The following is a 20720-nucleotide window of genomic DNA, read 5'->3' as shown; positions in this document are numbered from 1 at the left end:
CAGGTGAAACAGTTATAGTTTTATATCCACTTCCTGGATTATAACTAAACTTGCTGTTTTTCTCTGTGATATTAAACAAGGTATTATAAGTTTCCATCGACAATAAAGATGCCTCATATGAGGTAAGGGGGTCAAGTTGTAGTGGGTAAGGGAATGAAGCTGTGTAATCGCTCGTTGTGAAATTAAAACTAAGAATTGTGCTTCTCATCTTATTTAATATCTAATAAAATATCTTTGTATTGACATTTATTAATTATTTTCATATTCATCAACTGATCTAAAATGGCTGAGGATTCATTAAAACAATTGTTGTTTCCAGCCTTCTTACTACCTAACAACAATAATAGCCTATTAACTAATTGTGATGGGTCATTTGGAAGAAAACTAACACCTGAACCAAGTTTACTTAAAGCATCAATAATATGTTTCTCCTTCTCATTCTTCTTACTTTTACCAGCAACAGAAACTCCATAATCAAGTGCATTTAACAACTCAATATATACCCTATCTTCCTCTCTTTCCATATCAAGTGGTTCCTCAAAATATTTTGAACCGCTGAATCCGGGGTTTGTTAGAAGAAACATTAATCTTGGAGTTAATTTAACATTTGGTTGAGTAGAACTCAAGAACATCAATTCATCATTAAATATCAATACCTTTTCTTCCACAAGATGAAACACTGCTGGTTCTTCTGTTGGAATGAGACCTGCTCTGGTTTTTGAACCCGCCGAATATTCATTGTTTTGAAGAGCTTCCACAACATAATTAGGGGGTTGATTTACCTGCTCAAGTTTCCGAAATAATCCCTCGTCATCATATTCTAATTCACCAAGTTCTTGTTTTGTTATCTGACTAAAATCTTTGAGCATTTGAAGTTTTTTCGGAGTAAATTCTACCGTGGGAACTGTAGGTGAGTGTTGAGTTTTCAAAAGTGGTTTAAAGAATTTCTCTTGTTTTCTTTCAAAGGCTTCTTCACCAGTTAGTTTCTGTCTCCGTTTCTTCTTTATCTCTTCCTGTTGTTTAACAACTTTTGAAACTAATTGTTGATGTTCCTTAAACTTTCTTTCTCTTTCTTCGGTATTCATTTTCTGTATTTATTTATTGAAAAATATCATTTAGTATCTCATCTTGTTTCACAACAATATATTTATATTTTCCAATCGTGTGTTTCATATAATTTTCAAATTCTTTTTTACTACATAACGTAGAGCAATTATCTCTCCAAAAATTATTTACATCTATTGAATTTAACTTAAATAAAATAAAAGTATTGGCATTGTTTCTTATTGAGCGTCGAGGGAGTTGAAAATATGATTGACTAAGATATATACAATTACAAGAAGAATGTCTCCCTCTTGTATAGTAGCTATCCATTACTGTTTGGTTTCTCTCATTAACACAATCATCAAAGATGACGAGGTTCTTTTTTGATTTATCTAAATCTTGAGGTGAAGGTATATCATCCGTATTATCACTGAGAATACAAGTTATGGGTTTCGATTTTGATTTCTGTGTATCACAAAATAATTGTATTATATCTTCAATATTATAATCATTCAGTTTGTTTTGAAGTTTAAATAAACCGATAATGTCTTCCTTTTTAAGACCTGCATTAAAACCCTGTGAGAGTAGTTGATACTCGGGTTGAAAACTTGACTTTGTAAAAATTATTAAATTATCATAATCTAAAAAATTAGGACCAAGGAGCATCTTTAAAAGTAAACAGGTTTTCCCACATCCGCTTGAACCAACTATTAGACATCTCAATGAATTTGGAATGTTTTTATGGTTATTAAACTTTATCTTATTTTCCCAAACGGGTAAAAAATCATTCATTTATATATTTGGAAAACAAGTCATCTAACTTTTTTTGAGCTATTTTAGAAACTCTATATTTTATCCTGAGTTCGGGTTTAATTTCAAAATAATTCATTATTTTATTTATATAGTATCTTGTATTAACATTTCCATTAAAATTATTTTGAATAATAAATATCATTAAACCCTTATACATTTCCTCAATACAAAGAGTCTCTTTCCTTGTAAGAAATGGTGTATTATCACCATAATGCTTAACATTCATCTCTCTTATTAATCTTGTAAAGTAATTCATTTTTGGTTCTAATTTAAAAGAGTTATATGTTTTTTTATATTTCTTATTATCATTAATTAGAATATAATCACAGAATAAACATTGTTTATATGAACCCTCATTATTAAGCCCTATTCTATCACAAGCTGGACAATTCTCTAATTTATCATATGGAGAGTCTGGAAATTCTAAATATCCTTCAGAACTTATCATATTTATATAGTAAATTTTTACTTAAACTAAACGCAAGTTTATTCATTAATAAATACAATGTTTCAAAGCACAAAAGACAAATTTCAATCAATCTCTACTTCGGTGGAAGATATAGAAAAATATGTCAAAGATGTTAAATTGAACAAAGATAAATATGGAAATTTTTGGGTAAAACCAGTTATGGAAAATAACATGAGCCCCTCTATTTCATTTAAAGGAAGAGCTCTAACTATACCTGGAAAGACATCCATTAAAGTAAATCTAACAAAAGTTTCTCCTCTACTCCTGGCAATTTATTCAAAGCTTGAAAAAGTGATTGACCACGATACTTTGAAAAAGAATGATAAGACCATTAATAATTCTAGAGGAGACATTTGTATTTTCTTTAATAATCCAAAGGGTGTAGATCTAAGTAAAATGAATGATGTTAATATTTCTGGTGAAATGTCATTTCGTTCTATGATAGTTAGAGATTATTTAAAGATAACTTTTGATATTAAAAATGTAGAGATTGAATCCGTTAATGAAAGAAAGTATATTGGTATAGATGGAAAGGTTTTTTCTGCTAATTAAATATGAGTCATTACAGCAGTGAAGATTTTACTATTTCATTGAACTCGGACGATAGTGATGATAGTATTTCATTGAACTCGGACGATGGTGATGATAGTATTTCATTGAACACAGATGATAGTTATGATACTAATAGTTTGTGCTCAAATGATAGTTATGAGAGTAGCTTTATTGATGACTCTGAGTATGATTCTGAGTATTCATGTGATAGTTATGACTTAGATGATTCTGAGTGAAAAAGTGTTTTAGTTTAAGCACAGCGATATATATAAAACGGAGCTGTAAAGCTCAAAAGTGTTTTATTTTAAGCACAGTGATATATATAAAACACCACGTTTTCTCACGCTATAAATATGGTTTATTGTGATACTTGCGAGAAGGAAGTAAAATATTATAAACAACATATTCTCACCGCAAAACATACATACAACATTTTAAACAAACTTTCCCCTCTTCCACCTGAAACAAAACACTGTTCTACATGTAATAAAAATATCCTCAAGAAAGGCTTCAAAATACATCTTAAAACAAATCTACATTTATCAAATTTTATCACAACTAAAAACTCTGATGGAGCATTCAAAGGACATATTAAAATAAGAGTCTTTAACTTCAAACCTCCTGAACCAGAGTCTATAGTTGATGCTGTAGAAATAGTTAAACCTGCTGTTCAAACGTTGATTGAAAAAACACTAAAGGAAATGAAACCACTTAAATTTTATATGGGAGTAAAATTAGAAATGACAAAGGATGAAGGAGTTATAGATGCACCATACATGAGAACTGAGCCACACTTTATATCTTCATATCAAGATTTTAAAACATCAGGAGTCTATGATGAACTTATTAAACAAGAGCAAGATGTGGATAATTCAATCGTAGGAAGTGGATTCAATATAGGAAAAATTATTTACATAGACATTCATATTCTTAAATCAGATCCTCTAAAAGCTTCTTCTTACATTGATTTACCCAGTGTTATCAAAAATAGAAAAGCAGTTATCAATATCAAAAATAAAGACAATAAATGTTTTCTCTGGTCTATTTTAGCACACTTACATCCTCCACATTTTCATGATGAAAGAGTATCTCATTATAAAAAATATGAGAATACATTAAATACGAAAGATCTAAAGTTTCCGATGACTTTAAATGATATTCCTAAATTTGAAAAGATGAATAATTTATCAGTTAATGTTTATGGTCTAACAGAAACAAACAACATTCAGGTTTTAAAGCTTTCTGACAATTGTAAACAAACTCATATTAATCTTCTATATTTTAATTCAGACGAAAATTCACATTATACATACATCAAAGATATTGCTAAATTAATAAAACCACAAGTCTGTAAGAGAACAAATAAAATATATATTTGTTTGCGTTGTCTTAACTTCTTCAATTCACAAGAAAGATTAGATAAACATTCAAATTATTGTGGCGAACATAAATCAACGGTAATCAATATGCCTAAAGAAGGCTCAAAGATCACATTCAAAGATGAAAATAAAAAGATCAAACATCCATTTGTTATATATGCTGATTTTGAAAGTATTTTAGAAAAAATTGATACTGCTTCTCAAGATCCAAAAGAATCATACACAAATAAATATCAAAAACATACTCCTTGTGGTTTTTGTTATTATATCAAATCATCCGTTGGTGATAAATATAACAAGTTAGAGATGTATAGAGGCTCAAATACCCCAGAGGAGTTTGTGAAACGACTAGAAAAAGACTGTGTTCGATTAACCAAGATAATGAGAGAAACCAATAAACCAATGTCCTTAACAAGTAAAGAAAAAAGGGAATTTATAAAAAACAATGTCTGTCATATTTGTGAGGAGAAAATTGGTAAAGGTCTAAAGGTTAGAGACCATTGTCATCTCACTGGTAAATATAGAGGTCCGGCTCATCAAAGTTGTAATATTAATTATCAACTCCCCTCTTTCATTCCTGTCTTTCTTCATAACAACGCTCATTATGATACACATCTATTTATCAAGGAACTCTCAAAGACTTCTGGAAGTATCTCAGCAATTCCAAACACGGATCAGAAATACATTTCATTCACAAAAACAATTCACACATCTCCTATTACTCATATCAGATTTCTTGATACATTTAAATTCATGGCAAGTCCATTGGTTAACTTGGTTCAAAATCTAAAAGAGTTTCCATGTCTTTCAGAGTATTTTTTAGATAAAGATTTTCTAACACAAAAGGGAATTTACCCCTATGACTATATGGACTCATTTGAGAGATTCAATGAAACACAACTTCCTTCAAAAGAAAATTTCTATAACAAATTAAATAATAGTCATATATCTGATAAAGATTATGTACACGCACAAAATGTTTGGGAAAAATATAACATCAAGAATCTTGGCGAGTATCACGATTTGTATCTCAAAACTGATGTGCTTTTATTGGCCGATGTATTTGAAGCCTTTAGATCTGTTTGTCGCACTGGATATGGATTGGATCCTGCTCACTACTACACAGCACCTGGATTGGCCTGGAGTGCGATGTTGAAAATGACAAAACAAGATTTGGATTTGATAACCGATGTTGATATGCTTTTGATGATTGAAAAGGCAAAAAGAGGTGGAATTTCACAAGTCTGCTCGAGTAGATACGCAAAAGCAAATAACAAATATCTTCCAAATTATGATCCAACGAAAGAGAGTTCTTACTTGATGTACTATGACGCGAACAACCTGTATGGCTGGGCAATGTCTCAGGCTCTTCCTTATGGAAAACTTAGATGGGTAAAGGAAAAAGACTACAAAAACGTTTTACAAGATGTATGTATCTCTACACAAAAAGAATTGGATGAAGAAAAAGTTGGTTATTATTTTGAAATTGATTTAAAATATCCAGAGGAACTCCATAACCTACACAAAGATCTCCCATTTGCTTGTGAGAAAGAAAGTCCAAAGAAAGAATGGTTGAGTGATTATCAACGATCGTTTGATATAGGTGAATCAACAGAAAAATTACTTACTACATTATATAACAAGAAAAATTATGTTCTACACCAAAGAAATTTGCGACAATATTTATCAAAAGGTCTAAGAGTAGAGAAGATCCATAGGGTTCTAAAGTTCAATCAAAGTCATTGGTTAAAGGGGTACATTGATTTTAATACACAAAGAAGAACAGAGTCAAAAACAGATTTTGAGAAAGACTTTTATAAATTGATGAATAATGCGGTCTTTGGTAAGACTATGGAGAATGTGAGGAAAAGACAAAATATCAGACTATCAACATCTTGGGAACAAGCATCAAAATTAATTAATAGACCGAGTTTTACTCGAGCTGAGGTCTTTACTGAGAACTTTTGTGCGATCCATTTGATTAAAGAGAGTATTGAAATGAACAAACCTATTTATATTGGAACAACAATTCTTGATTTATCAAAGTCATTAATGTATGATTACTTTTATAATAACTTGAGGAAGAAATATCAAAATGATGTTAATCTACTTTATATGGATACAGATAGTTTTATTTTGAAAATTAATACCAACGATGTTTATTCAGACATGAAAAGAGACATTAATATCTATGACACGAGTAATTACAGTCCAGAGAGTGAGTTGTTCTCTTCTAAAAATAAAAAGGTGATTGGAAAGTTCAAGGATGAATTAGGAGGAAATGTTATGAGTGAATTTGTGGGATTGAGGTCAAAGGCTTATGCTTATAAATACATTGTGAATAACGTTGAAAAGACTGATAAGAAGTTAAAAGGTGTAAAGAAAAATGTTATTAAAGAAACAATAAACTTTAAGGATTATTATAACTGTTTAACAACAAAGAAAGAAGAGTTTAGAAAGATTAATGGAATAAGAAGTTATAAACATCAATTATATTCAGAAGAGATAAATAAGAAAGCATTGGGGGCTTTTGATGATAAGAGGTTTATTTTAGAAAATGGAATTGATAGTCTCCCTTATGGTTATATAAGTATATAAGTGATAAGATATATATATAAGTGATAAGATATATATAAGTGATAAGATATACATAAGTGATAAGATATATATAAGTGATAAGATATATATAAGTGATAAGTTAAAAAGGGGGGGGGGTTGGGGATTTTAACGGGCTACCGCCGCCTTTTTTACTATTATATAAATGATAGAACCAAGTATCAACCAGACTAAAGAGTGGAGGTGTAATCAACCTTGGTATATAAATGGAAAACATAATGAATGTGAAAAATATCAAATAGGTATAATTGAAAAGGCAACTGGTAAAAAAGTTCACAAAACAAATAAGAGAATTAATTTAAATACCGGTGAATTGGGTAAAAAAGATGGAAATATTTTTGAGTGGACGGAAAACTTTGATGGTTGTCAGGAAAATATATACTTTAATTTAAAAATGGTATGTGGCACTGGAGGCGCTCAAATAAGAACATTGAGGGAGGTTTACCATTTTATCTTAGCTCAGTTAAAATATCTTAATAAAGAACCAAACTCAAACATATTTTTTGTTAATGTATTAGACGGTGAGGAGAGTTGTAGGAGAATTAAATTATTTCCCACACATAAACAAATATTTGTGGGGTCGATGTTTGAGTGGGTTATATTCACCAGATGATATTAAGAGTCAAAGGTTAAAAGGTCCATAAGGTCAGAAGGATCACAGGTGTTTAAGTGGTCTAATGAATAAGGATAACATGTCAAAAGGTTAGAAGGTTCGTAAAGAACAGGGTGAGAGAAATAGAGGTCTTTAGGGTCAATATGGAAGTGAATGGGTCAAAGATTAATCTGCCAGATGATATGTAGAAGAAGGATGATAGGTCTATAAGAGAAAACAAATATTTGTAGTGTTTGAGTGGTCTAATGAACAACATTAAGGATAGGTACTACAGACAAAAGGTTCATAAAGATGAGGGTGGGAGAAATAGAGGTGTTTATGATTTTTGAAAAAGACAAGGGGGTAAATGACATTAGATAGGGATTTCCCATGTTAAACGGAGGTGTCCCAGAAGCAACATTATTACACTACTTATCTGGTCGGGTGTGATGCAAGGAGGGTAAGAGAGTGAGAGGGAAGGGGGAAGAGGAGGATGAGAGGAGAGGGAAATGTGAGATGGGGAGAGGAGAGAAGGGCTGAGGGGGGAGAGGGATGAGAGGAAAAAGAGGAGAGGGGAGAGAGAGAGGATTGGGGGGGGGGGGGGGTGAGAAGAGAGAGGAGAGAGGGGGCTGACAGAGCGAGATAGAGGGGGGCAGAGGAGGGGGGCAGAGGGAGAGAGGGGGAAGAGTGAGAGAGGGGAGCAGAGCGAGAGAGGGGAGCAGAGCGAGAGAGGGGAGCAGAGCGAGAGAGGGGGGCAGAGGGGAAAGAGGGAGAGAGGAAATAGAGGAGAGAGAGAGGATCTGGGGTGTGAGAAGAGGGAGGAGGGAGAGAGCAGATAGAGAGAGGAGGGCAGAGAGAGAGGGGTGGCAGAGGAAGAGGGGGGCAGAGAGGGAGAGGGGGGCGGAGAGGGAGAGGGGGGCAGAGAGGCAGACGGTAGAAGGGGAAGGCGAGGAAAAAGGGGAGAGGGAGGATAGGAGGTAGAGGGAAGGGGAGAATGGGGGAGGGTTGAGAGTGTGGTTGAGAGGGGAGGTGAGATGTGAGAGAGGGGAGAGAAGGGGAGGTGAGGGGGTGGAGAGTGTTGCAGTCTTGAAGTTGCATGCTACATTACATGGAATTTCCACGGGTCCCTCCCTGCTAATATTGTCATAAAAAATACAAGTGGCAATACAAAAAGGCACAAAAACAACAACAAGAACAACAATCACCACCACCACAACGTAATTTCAGTGGTTTACTTTTATTTTAAACCAGATACTTATTTCCTGAACTTGAAACTCATCAATGAGCATAATATCCCATCCAAACTGAAAAGACTAAAAGACGGGATTAACATAGTTACTAGCCAAATTCTAAAGCTGGAGCATCATGTCAGATTGTTTATGCATCAAGCCATTGATCTTTATTGCCATCAAGGTTCCCTGTTATTACCAGAGTCGCTTGCTATTCCAAGTTCAGTGGGTGTCAAGAGTCATCCATAAACCTCCTCGTGCAAAACAAAACAAATAAACTATAAATACAGGGTTATTCAAAAGGAAGTATACAGTTTCAAATTTTTATTTTATAAGTACTATATTGAACATATGGTGATGTGCTTTATATAGATTGAAGAGAGACATTTAAAGGTTATTTTCACACCTTACAAACTTTCCATATGACTCACATATGTGTGACACGGCACGCGTGGGAGTCGTATTGAATAGTAATAAATGACTGTCACTGGCCTTCAGGGCTTGCCGCAACTCCAACTTGTAAGGTTTCATGATTAGGCGCTTCTGCAGTACACGCCAAACTGTCTGTAGATTCTGTAGCTCACGATTTGCTCTGTTTGACCTTTTTTGGATTGCGTTGGAATGTTTCCTGAATTATGCTGCAGTCTCCTCTGAAGTCTGATGGCGCCCGGTGCTCTCTCTTGCAGAGACAACCTGTGCCTTCAAACTGTCTGTATCAGTCGTAGATGGACTTCCTGGTTCGTGGGTTCTTTTCACAACGTGTCCAAAAATGTTGCTGCACACTTGTCACTGAATTTGTCATGGCAAATTCCAGGACACAGAAATCTTTCTCCTGTTTGCTTGCCGCCATTTTGAATATAACCCCCACTGGAACAAAACAAAAAAAAGATTAAAAGGAAAGAAAATGATTACAAGAAAAAAACAAAGATTAAAACAAAACTTTGTTTGAAACATAGTTTTTGTAAAATAAATTTTTAAAAGTGTATACTTCTTTTTGAATAACGCTGTATACAATTACTATCTGCTAAGGAATATGAACGCACAGACAGATGCACTGTGATATATTCCAAAGTCAAAAGAATCAAAGAAAAACCCTCAAGATGTTGCAATTACAGTCTCTGTCTTTGCTACCTTGTATATTTGAGGGCTCCAAAGATCCAGGCTCAGTTTTTGCGTGCTTTTCTATTCCTGAAACCAAACAGAAAATGTAGCTGATCAGAAAAGGGACAAACCATCTTAGCAGTTATTTTGGCAACTGAGTATCTTGCTGGTCCAGTTTAGAGGGCCTTAACAGTAGACAACAAATGTCGAATGTGGTCACTGGCAAGCGAAGCAAGCAAGGAAGCCTCATGGGGGGAAGCCCTTTGTCATTTGATCCACCACGCAGTGACCCGGGTTGCCCCGTGATTTTTGACCATTTTACTTAATTAATTTATTTATTTTAGGGGGAGTAACCCGGGTTCGCGTGATAGGAAAATTCTTTGTGTACCCATACTTTTTGGCAAGAACAAGCGCGTTTCCATGCAATACACAGCAGAACTAGGTCTATCCTTCTCACCTCTTATTACAACTTTTAATATACAACGTTTAAAATGTGTTGTGATTTTTTTCCAGGGCCACTAATTGGCACCGCCGAGCAAGATTCTAGTCCAGGCAGTACTAAGTCACTCCTCGATCTCTAGGGAGCATTATATATTCAACCCACCCCACACGAGCATACAGTCACAGTAATAAAGAGAGAAACAACAGGAAATCAGTTTACAAAATCTATTTTAATCAGTCAATGCAACGTCAATAGTCAATAGTTCAACTTGGGATGGCAGCGTTGCCAATGTCACAATAAAATCAACAAAAGTCCGAGCGGCGGGAGCAATCATTGTTCAGTTTAGTCTACTGTTTGCACTGTATAGCAGGCGCCAAAATGGCATGCCGCTTTCAACACTGACAGCATCTACACTGTATAGTGTATCTGGTTCCTTTACTCCCCTGGAAACCCAAGCATGTCTTCCACAACACCATCTACAATAACTGATTGCTGGCTATTGGAATCACCCAGCACTGGAGTGAGCTGGTCCATGGGCATGGCGATCGTGACGGCGAAACCAAGCTCTACAACAGAAGGCATCACAGTATAAAATTGAAGGAAACTCGAATTCAAAATACTGCTGAGCACTGTATGATGATGATGATGATGATGATGATGATTTATTATAATTATGGTAAGTAGTGTTAATACTAGACTTACCTGCAGTAGACTGTTAGCCTCATCGGTGGTACTAGTAGTTGGCCTTGAATAAGCATGATCAGTGACCTGGTCTGTGATAGTGGTGGTCGTGAGTGCTAAATCAAGCCCTACAACAGAAATAGCAGCACCATAAGCAATGCATTGAAATGCTGCTCCTGCTGCTGAAAGACGACTCTTGAAAGTCCAATCCAGCATTACCGGTATCAGCCGACGTCCGTCCTCCAACCAGAACAGCCTCATCGACAGTAGATCCAGCGTCAGTGAGGTGGCTGATGGTGGTGGGAGTTCCACCATTGTTGATTGTCAGTGCAGTGGGATGCTCGGGTTCTACTGAAATTTGACACCATCAAAATACATGTACAGTCATGAATGAGTATAATTATGGTACTATTTTACATTAACTGTGTTGAGCTGTAAGTCTGTGCCTACCTGGTGGTGGTGGTGGTGCCGGTGCTTTTCCCAGCATAAAGTTCAAGATGCTCTGGCTGGCATCTCCATCTCCTTTGGGTCTGCCCCTTGAGTTTGGGTGACCCACGGGCTTATTGGATCCCACCTTGCACTGTTTCACAGGGGGTTCATCCTCACTGCGGTCATTGGCATCTTCTGAGGCTTCATCACCAGGATAGTAGCTCCGATACTCTTCTGGGATACAAGGCTTCTTCCGTACAATCGAGTCCACCTTGCTCTTAGAGAGTGGCTTGCACTCAAGGGCAGGAAGTCGCAGTTTGGCTGAGGCAATCTCCTCGATGGTTGCTGAGGCAGGGAGCCGAAGCAGCTCATGTAGAAGTGCCTTCCTTGTTGCGTGGGCATTAGGGAAGTACATGTGGTTGCTGGATTCCTCATCTGGGCTGTTCACGAGGTGCTTGTAAACAACCTCCCCACCATGGAACTCGAAGCAGTAGCTCCCAGTCAAGCCCCCTGGGAGTGGCTTCATGTGCTTCTTTAGGAAAGCTTCCCACCTCATGAACACCCCACTAGCTGGTGTGATGACCTCTGCATTCATAGAATGGATGGTGTTGTATGCATCTGCTACCTGCTGGGGCAGATAGATGTTCTGGCGTAGCAGCAACCTCTTGCAGTTTCCAACCACCTGGTCTGCCTTCATGTGGCTGTGGCCAGGGATCAAGAAGAAGTCTGCTACACGTTCGTACAGCAGAGTGGACAGCAGAGCGCTGAACATCTGGGTCACCTGGCTCTTGTTTTGGCCAACGCAATTATCCATCACCTTGACGAGCATCGTGGGTGGCTGCTGACCATCTTTGATGAGATTCTTGATCAGCTGGGTGTGTGCATGCCACCGCAACGAGCACACCGCGTTGCCATCCTTGCCTGCGTGGCGTTCATCGTAGAGGAGGATTTTGTTTGAGGCATTGGTGATGTTGCAGAGATTGAAATTCTGCAGGTGTAGATCACTGTTGAAGTAATCTACATTGGGGCGGTGTGACTTGTAGGATGGTAGTGGAATGGCTTGACCATAGTCCTCACATTGCACAAGGACTTTCACTGCTGTGACATCTGCCTCTGGCACTACTTCTGGATCGCCACCAGCCTTATCATCTTCACTGCCTGTCTCCCTATGTGTCTGGCCTCTTTGTAGCTCCTGGTCTGTATCCAGCTCCAGGGGACATGCATCCACAAGTGGCTGATCGGGGGCCCACGCACTCTGATAGGCCTTCACTGCCTCATTCATTGCACGACGCTGGGTTTTGGCAGTTTCAATATTAACTCCTCGCTGCTTCTCCAGTTCATCTTTCCGTTCAGCAGTCAGGTCTGGCGATTTAAGTTCTGTGTCTATCTTATAGCAGACATTGCACAGGTCTGTCAGGACCCTGCCCAGTCTCAGCCTCAGCCTCAGCCTCAGCCTCAGCCTCAGCCTCAGCCTAGGACGGAAGGCACGCACATATTCTCTCCATCTGTTGAGGGAAACAACCCTCTCACCCTCTTCCTCACACTTGACCTTGTATGTTTTGTAGAGATCTTGCCACTGAATGTCCGCTGTTGCAAGGTATTCCAGGGGCTTTTGGTGAGCACAGGGGTATCCTGGTTCAATGTCCCATGTCTCAATCTGGGCTCTGATTGCCTGCTTGTCGTCTTCTGTGAGGGAATGCCAAGGTTCTTTGGCCGCTTTCACAATGGGTGCCTCTGGGTCCAACTTCTGAAGCCTGGCTACCCGGTGACCGCCAACATTCAAAACTGATCGAACCTCAATTTGTGAGAGGCCTTGGGCAATAGTGTCAAAATGACACTGTCGCCTTCCTGACTGGGCAGTGATGGGAAGGTCGTGGCTATTCTCTCTGCCTCCTCCGTCCCCAGTTGTTCATGGACCCTCACTCTTGCTGTCACTTTCTGTTCTTCCAGTGATCTCTTTTTCTTGGTTTTGGGTTTTAGCAGGCTCCCATATCCTCCTTGATTTGCAGCCATCATGGCTAGCTTCGACAAAATAATTTAATTTGCGTCAGCTGTAAGAGGGGTACAGTCATGTGTACATATATTTTTCCCAAATATAATGAAGTCTTTACCCTAAAGACTGACACAATGTCATGATTGTATATAGTACTGGAGTCCAGATTCCGGCAGTTGGTCAACAGAAGAGAATTCAATCTGGCCAGAAGACCCCATCGTCGTCGGCCGCAGCCAAGGCCGTACTGTGCATACACTTATGATCGATTATAAGTGCATGCTCGATTATAAGTGCATGCACTTATAAACGCTACAATATGGTATAAAGTGTTAATAGTTGTTAGTCACTGCAGTACGGACAGTACGTGTTACCGCCCAGCCAGTGACACGACATGAGCGTGCCATGAATATTGATTGATCAATCAATTGATCACGAATATTGATCACGACAGTATGATGTCGTGCAGTGTCTATAATTATACTGGGGCCGGTCTACGCTGGTACAGTCGTGTACGCAACCTATTGGATCGTCAGTATTGGCATTATTTTCCCGGTTTATTTTGATTGTTGAATTTGGTATCACATCTAAACAAACTTTATTGAAGAACTGCATGCCCAGTGTGGATGTTCCGGGTCATTTTAGCCTTACCGTGGGATTTAAACCGAGAACCAAACCATTATCTTAATCGCATTACGAGATTCTTCTTCGGTGAAGTTAGTGCTTAACAAAATGTTAATTCCTTTTAAAATTGACTTCCGTTTCCGGTTCCCAGGGTGAGGTTGTGGGTCGTCAGAGCTTGTCCACAGCGATCAGTTAAGTTTTTTTTCTTCTCAAAGTTAAGTATTTTGTTTTGCTGTGCATGTGTCTGCTGTGTTTCTAGTTTGATAGTGTTTTGCTTTTCATACACAATCGTGTATGTCAGTCAGTTTGGTCGTACGTGTTTGGGGCCTGGTTAGCCTTGAGGCCTGCCCAGTCGCCTCTTATGGTCTTTTGTTATTCACATTCGATCTCTCTCTGGATTCTTTTTTCACCCACTCCTCTCCCCCTAACCTCTTAGCCTTTGATTGGTGTCTTTTACTGTGTACCCCTTCACGCCCCCCTCCCCAACCCTTCCACATATCTCCTGATGTCCCCGTTCTCTACTGTTGTACTCGTGTGCTTTCCTCTCTCTCTCCCCATCTTGTCTCCCCCTCCCTTTATTGTTTTATGTGTCCATTTATGTTTTTTGCGTTTTATGTGCTAATGTGTGTTTAATGTGCTAGCTCTTACACGAGCTTCGTTCTTGTATACAAAAAAACAAGTAAAGACAAATACAGATACATTCAAAGTACACCGCCCCCATGCCAAATAATTAAATATCCCACAGTGCGGCTCATAGAAATTGCATTGGGAGGGAGAGCTGAACAATAATTGATCGATTAATTGCATAATTAAAATCAATAAAAGATTATCATAAAATATTTTCTTAATCAATTGGCTAATAGCATAACTAAACCACTAGTGCTTCATCCGAAGATGTATCTTTTAGAAATTTAATTAAATAAGTCATTAATAAAAAAATTAAATAATTAATTGATTAATCAATAAATAATTAATCGATGAAATGATTAATCAAAAAATCAAAAATATCCTTGATAGCTACATCACTTGGTCACTGTCATGTCCAAATATTAGCTTCCTCGCTCAAAAGGTGCCTGAGATATTGGCCAAATGAGAAAGAAAATAAATAAATGATTAATAATGAAAATAAATAAATAATAATCATTAAAAAAATAAATTATTAATCAATTCGGTCATAGAACACATAAACTACCACCATTTCATCAGAATCTGTAAGTTAAAAAAAAATTTTTTTTTTGTCATTAATCAAATAATTAAATAATTAACCGATTATTTGATTCATTGATCAATTAATAAATCAAAAATAGCTTTTGCAGCCAAATCACCTGGTCATTGGCATGTCCAAATATCAGCTTCCTAACTCAAAACGTGCCTGAGTTAATGGTCAGAAGAGAAAGGAAATTTAATTAATTAAATAAGTACTTAATTAATCGCTAATAATTAAATAACTCCTCAATTAATTGATTCATCAAAAAACAAAAAATAACGTTTTTGACAAAGGACTTGCTCACTATTGTGCGGAAATTTCAGCTTCCTCGCTCAAAGGATGGCTGCGATATAGCCCGGACAAACAAGAAAACAAACAAGTACAGATACATTCAAAGTACACTGCCCCCATGCCAAATAATTATATATCCTAAAGCGCGGCATTTCCGGGGCGTCTCCGGCGCCCGGCAATACCGCAGTGCACCTCATTGAGGCTGCATTGGGAGGGAGAGGTGCACACTAATTGATTGATTAATTGTATAATTAAAATCAATAAAAGATTATCACAAAATATTTTCATAATCAATTGGCTAATAGCATAACTAAACCACTAGTGCTTCATCCGAAGATGTATCTTTTAGAATTAAATTAAATAACTCATTAATAAAAAAATAAATAATTAATTGATTACTCAATAAATAATTAATCGATTAATCAGTAAATAATTAATCGATTAAATGATTAATCAATAAATCAAAAATATCCTTGATAGCCACATCACTTGGTCACTGTCATGTCCAAATATTAGCTTCCCAGCTCAAAAGGTGCCTGAGATATTGGCCAAATGGGAAAGAAAATAAATAAATGATTAATAATGAAAATAAATAAATAATAATCATTAAAAAATTAAATTATTAATCTATTCGGTCACAGAACACATAAACCACCACCATTTCATCAGAATCTGTAACTGAATTTTTATATTTTTTTTGTAATTAATCGAATAATTAAATAATTAATCGATTAATTGATTAATCAATAAATCAAAAATATTCTTGATAGCCACATCACTTGGTCACTCATGTCCAAATATCAGCTTCCTAACTCAAAGGTGCCTGAATTAATGGTCAGAAGAGAAAGGAAATTTGATTAATTAAATAAGTACTTAATTAATCGCTAATAATTAAATAACTCTTCAATTAATTGATTATTCAAAAAACCAAAAATACAGTTTTTGACAAAGGACTTGCTCACTACTGTGCCGAAATTTCAGCTTCCGAGCTCAAAGGATGGCTGAGATATCGCCCGGAAAAACAAACAAGAAAACAAACAAGAAAACAAATAATTAAATAATTAATCGATTAAATAATTAATCAATAAATCAAAAATATCCTTGATAGCCACATCACTTGGTCACTGTCAGGTCCAAATATTAGCTTCCCAGCTCAAAAGGTGCCTGAGATATTGGCCAAATGAGAAAGAAAATTAATAAATGATTAATAATGAAAATAAATAAATAATAATCATGAAAAAATTAAATTATTAATCAATTCGGTCACAGAACACATGAACCACCACCATTTCATCAGAATCTGTAACTGAAAAAAAAAAAAAATTAAAATGATTAATCGAATAATTAATCGATTAATTGATTAATCAATAAATCAAAAATATCCTTGATAGCCACATCACTTGGTCACTCATGTCCAAATATTAGCTTCCGAGCTCAAAAGGTGCCTGAGATATTGGCCAAATGAGAAAGAAAATAAATAAATGATTAATAATGAAAATAAATAAATAATAATCATAAAAAAATGAAATTATTAATCAATTTGGTCAGAGAACACATAAACCACCACCATTTCATCAGAATCTGTAACTTAAAAAAAAAAAAATTGTCATTAATCGAATAATGAAATAATTAATCGATTAATTGATTAATTGATTAATTAATAAATCAAAAATAGCCTTTGCAGCCAAATCACCTGGTCATTGGCATGTCCAAATATCAGCTTCCTAACTCAAAAGGTGCCTGAGTTAATGGTCAGAAGAGAAAGGAAATTTGATTAATTAAATAAGTACTTAATTAATCGCAAATAATTAAATAACTCCTCAATTAATTGATTATTCAAAAAACAAAAAATACTGTTTTTGACAAAGGACTTGCTCACTACTGTGCCGAAATTTCAGCTTCCTAGCTCAAAGGATGGCTGAGATATCGTCCAGACAAACAAACAAGAAAGAAAACAAACAAGAAAGAAAACAAGTAAAGACACATTCAAAGTACACCGCCCACATGCCAAATAATTAAATATCCTACAGCGCGGCATTGCCGGGGCACCTCCGGCACCCGGCAATACCGCAGTGCAGCTCATAGAGGCTGCTTTGGGAGGGAGAGGTGCACGCTAATTCATTGATTAATTGTATAATTAAAATCAATAAAAGATTATCACAAATTATTTTCTTAATCAATTGGCTAAGAGCATAACTAAACCACTCGTGCTTCATCCGAAGATGTATCTTTTAGAAATGTAATTACATAAGTCATTAATAAAATTTTTAATAATTAATTGATTAATCAATAATTAATCAATTAATCAATAAATAATTAATAGATGAAATGATTAATCAATAAATCAAAAATATCCTTGATAGCCACATCACTTGGTCACTCATGTCCAAATATTAGCTTCCCAGCTCAAAAGGTGCCTGAGATATTGGCCAAATGAGAAAGAAAATAAATAAATGATTAATAATGAAAATAAATAAATAATAATCATAAAAAAATTAAATTATTAATCAATTTGGTCAGAGAACACATAAACTACCACTATTTCATCAGAATCTGTAACTTTAAAAAAAAAATTTTTTTGTCATTAATCGAATAATTAAATAATTAATCGATTCATTGATTAATTAATAAATCAAAAATATCCTTTGCAGCCAAATCACCTGGTCATTGGCATGTCCAAATATCAGCTTCCTAACTCAAAAGGTGCCTGAGTTAATGGTCAGAAGAGAAAGGAAATTTGATTAATTAAATAAGTACTTAATTAATCGCTAATAATTAAATAACTCCTCAATTTATTGATTAATCAAAAAAAAAAATATCGTTTTTGACAAAGGACTTGCTCACTCTTGTGCCGAAATTTCAGCTTCCTAGCTCAAAGGATGGCTGAGATATCGTCCGGACAACCAAGAAAGAAAACAAACAAGAAAACAAACAAGAAACCAGAGTGAAAACTGAGTACTCTCTTTCAGCGTGCGTCACTGCCGAGCCCCCTTTGGTGCCCGCCCGGCAATGACGATTTGCAATGCCTGGAGATGGCATAGGAAAGGAGCGGTGTACAACAAGCACACATACATTCAAAGTACACCGCCCCCATGCCAAATAATTAAATATCCTACAGAGCGGCATTGCCGGGTCGCCTCCGGCGCCCGGCAATACCGCAGTGCAGCTCATTGAGGCTGCATTGGGAGGGAGAGGTGTACACTAATTGATTGATTAATTGTATAATTAAAATCAATAAAAGATTATCACAAAATATTTTCATAATCAATTGGCTAATAGCATAACTAAACCACTAGTGCTTCATCCGAAGATGTATCTTTCAGAAATTTAATTAAATAAGTCATTAATAAAAAATTAAATAATTAATTGATTACTCAATAAATAATTAATCGATTAATCAATAAATAATTAATCGATTAAATGATTAATAAATAAATCAAAAATATCCTTGATAGCCACATCACTTGGTCACTCATGTCCAAATATTAGCTTCCCAGCTCAAAAGGTGCCTGAGATATTGGCCAAATGAGAAAGAAAATAAATAAATGATTAATAATGAAAATAAATAAATAATAATCATAAAAAAATTAAATTATTAATCAATTTGGTCAGAGAACACATAAACTACCACTATTTCATCAGAATCTGTAACTTAAAAAAAAAATTTTTTTTGTCATTAATCGAATAATTAAATAATGAATCGATTCATTGATTAATTAATAAATCAAAAATATCCCTTGCAGCCAAATCACCTGGTCATTGGCATGTCCAAATATCAGCTTCCTAACTCAAAAGGTGCCTGAGTTCATGGTCAGAAGAGAAAGGAAATTTGATTAATTAAATAAGTACTTAATTAATCGCTAATAATTAAATAACTCCTCAATTTATTGATTAATCAAAAAAAAAAAATACCGTTTTTGAGAAAGGACTTGCTCACTCATGTGCCGAAATTTCAGCTTCCTAGCTCAAAGGATGGCTGAGATATCGTCCGGACAACCAAGAAAGAAAACAAGAAAGAAAACAAACAAGAAAACAAACAAGAAAACAAACAAGAAAACAAACAAGAAACCAGAGTGAAAACTGAGTACTCTCTTTCAGCGTGCGTCACTGCCGAGCCCCCTTTGGTGCCCGGCAATGACGATTTGCAATGCCTGGAGATGGCATAGGAAAGGAGCGGTGTACAAAAATATCCTTGATAGCCACATCACTTGGTCACTCATGTCCAAATATTAGCTTCCCAGCTCAAAAGGTGCCTGAGATATTGGCCAAATGAGAAAGAAAATAAATAAATGATTAATAATGAAAATAAATAAATAATAATCATAAAAAAATTAAATTATTAATCAATTTGGTCAGAGAACACATAAACTACCACTATTTCATCAGAATCTGTAACTTAAAAAACAAAAAATTTTTTGGCATTAATTGAATAATTAAATAATTAATCGATTAATTGATTAATTAATAAATCAAAAATAGCCTTTGCAGCCAAATCACCTGGTCATTGGCATATCCAAATATCAGCTTCCTAACTCAAAAGGTGCCTGAGTTAATGGTCAGAAGAGAAAGGAAATTTGATTAATTAAATAAGTACTTAATTAATCGCTAATAATTAAATAACTCCTCAATTTATTGATTAATCAAAAAACAAAAAATACCGTTTTTGACAAAGCACTTTCTCACTATTGTGCCAAAATTTCAGCTTCCTAGCTCAAAGGATGGCTGAGATATCGCCCGGACAACCAAACAAACAAGAAAGAAAGAAAACAAACAAACAAACAACCAGAGTGAAAACTGAGTACTCTCTTTCAGCGTGCGTCACTGCCGAGCCCCCTTCGGTGCCCAGCAATGACGATTTGCAATGCCTGGAGATGGCATAGGAAAGGTGCGGTGTACAACAACCAGAGTGAAAACTGAGTACTCCCTTTCAGCGTGCGTCACTGTCGAGCCCCCTTCGGTGCCCAGCAATGACGATTTGCAATGCCTGGAGATGGCATAGGAAAGGTGCGGTGTACAACAAACAAACAAACAAACAAACAACCAGAGTGAAAACTGAATACTCCCTTTCAGCATGCGTCATTGCTGAGCCCCCTTCGGTGCCCGGCAATGACGATATGCAATGTCTGGAGATGGCATAGGAAAGGTGCGGTGTACAATTTCAAAGTTATGCTTCGATTCGTAAAACTTGCATAATTAATTAATTTACCACCACCGTTGGTGCTTTCCCGAAAGATCAACCACATTACTTTGAAAAGTTTAAA

General features: G+C 36.0%; 1 protein-coding gene across 1 annotated transcript; it reads right to left on the bottom strand.

Annotated features, from left to right (window-relative positions):
- Nucleotides 1-9439: 9439 nt before the first annotated feature.
- On the bottom strand, nucleotides 9440-13254 carry LOC137414625 (uncharacterized). Its single transcript, XM_068100131.2, has 5 exons — nucleotides 11369-13254; nucleotides 11138-11269; nucleotides 10940-11046; nucleotides 9826-9882; nucleotides 9440-9561 (listed from the first exon to the last, which is right to left on the bottom strand). The coding sequence occupies exons 1-4, from the start codon at nucleotides 12627-12629 to the stop codon at nucleotides 9877-9879; spliced, it is 1506 nt and encodes a 501-aa protein (XP_067956232.1). The 5' UTR covers nucleotides 12630-13254; the 3' UTR covers nucleotides 9440-9561; nucleotides 9826-9876.
- Nucleotides 13255-20720: the final 7466 nt, after the last annotated feature.

This window comes from Myxine glutinosa, chromosome 1 (assembly GCF_964187855.1).
Source record: "Myxine glutinosa chromosome 1, kmMyxGlut1.1, whole genome shotgun sequence".
NCBI lineage: Eukaryota > Metazoa > Chordata > Myxini > Myxiniformes > Myxinidae > Myxine > Myxine glutinosa.
The sequence above is the reverse complement of the archived record's forward strand: the minus strand, read 5'-3'. Positions and strand labels throughout refer to the sequence as shown.

Coding starts and splice junctions, on each gene's coding strand:
- LOC137414625 (XM_068100131.2), bottom strand. CDS start 12,629: ATGAATGAGGCAGTGAAGGCCTATCAGAGTGCGTGGGCCCCCGATCAG. Junction 11,270..11,368: donor GGCACCACCACCACCACCAG/GTAGGCACAGAC, acceptor GTCAAATTTCAG/TAGAACCCGAGCATCCCACT. Junction 11,047..11,137: donor ACGGACGTCGGCTGATACCG/GTAATGCTGGAT, acceptor TTTCTGTTGTAG/GGCTTGATTTAGCACTCACG.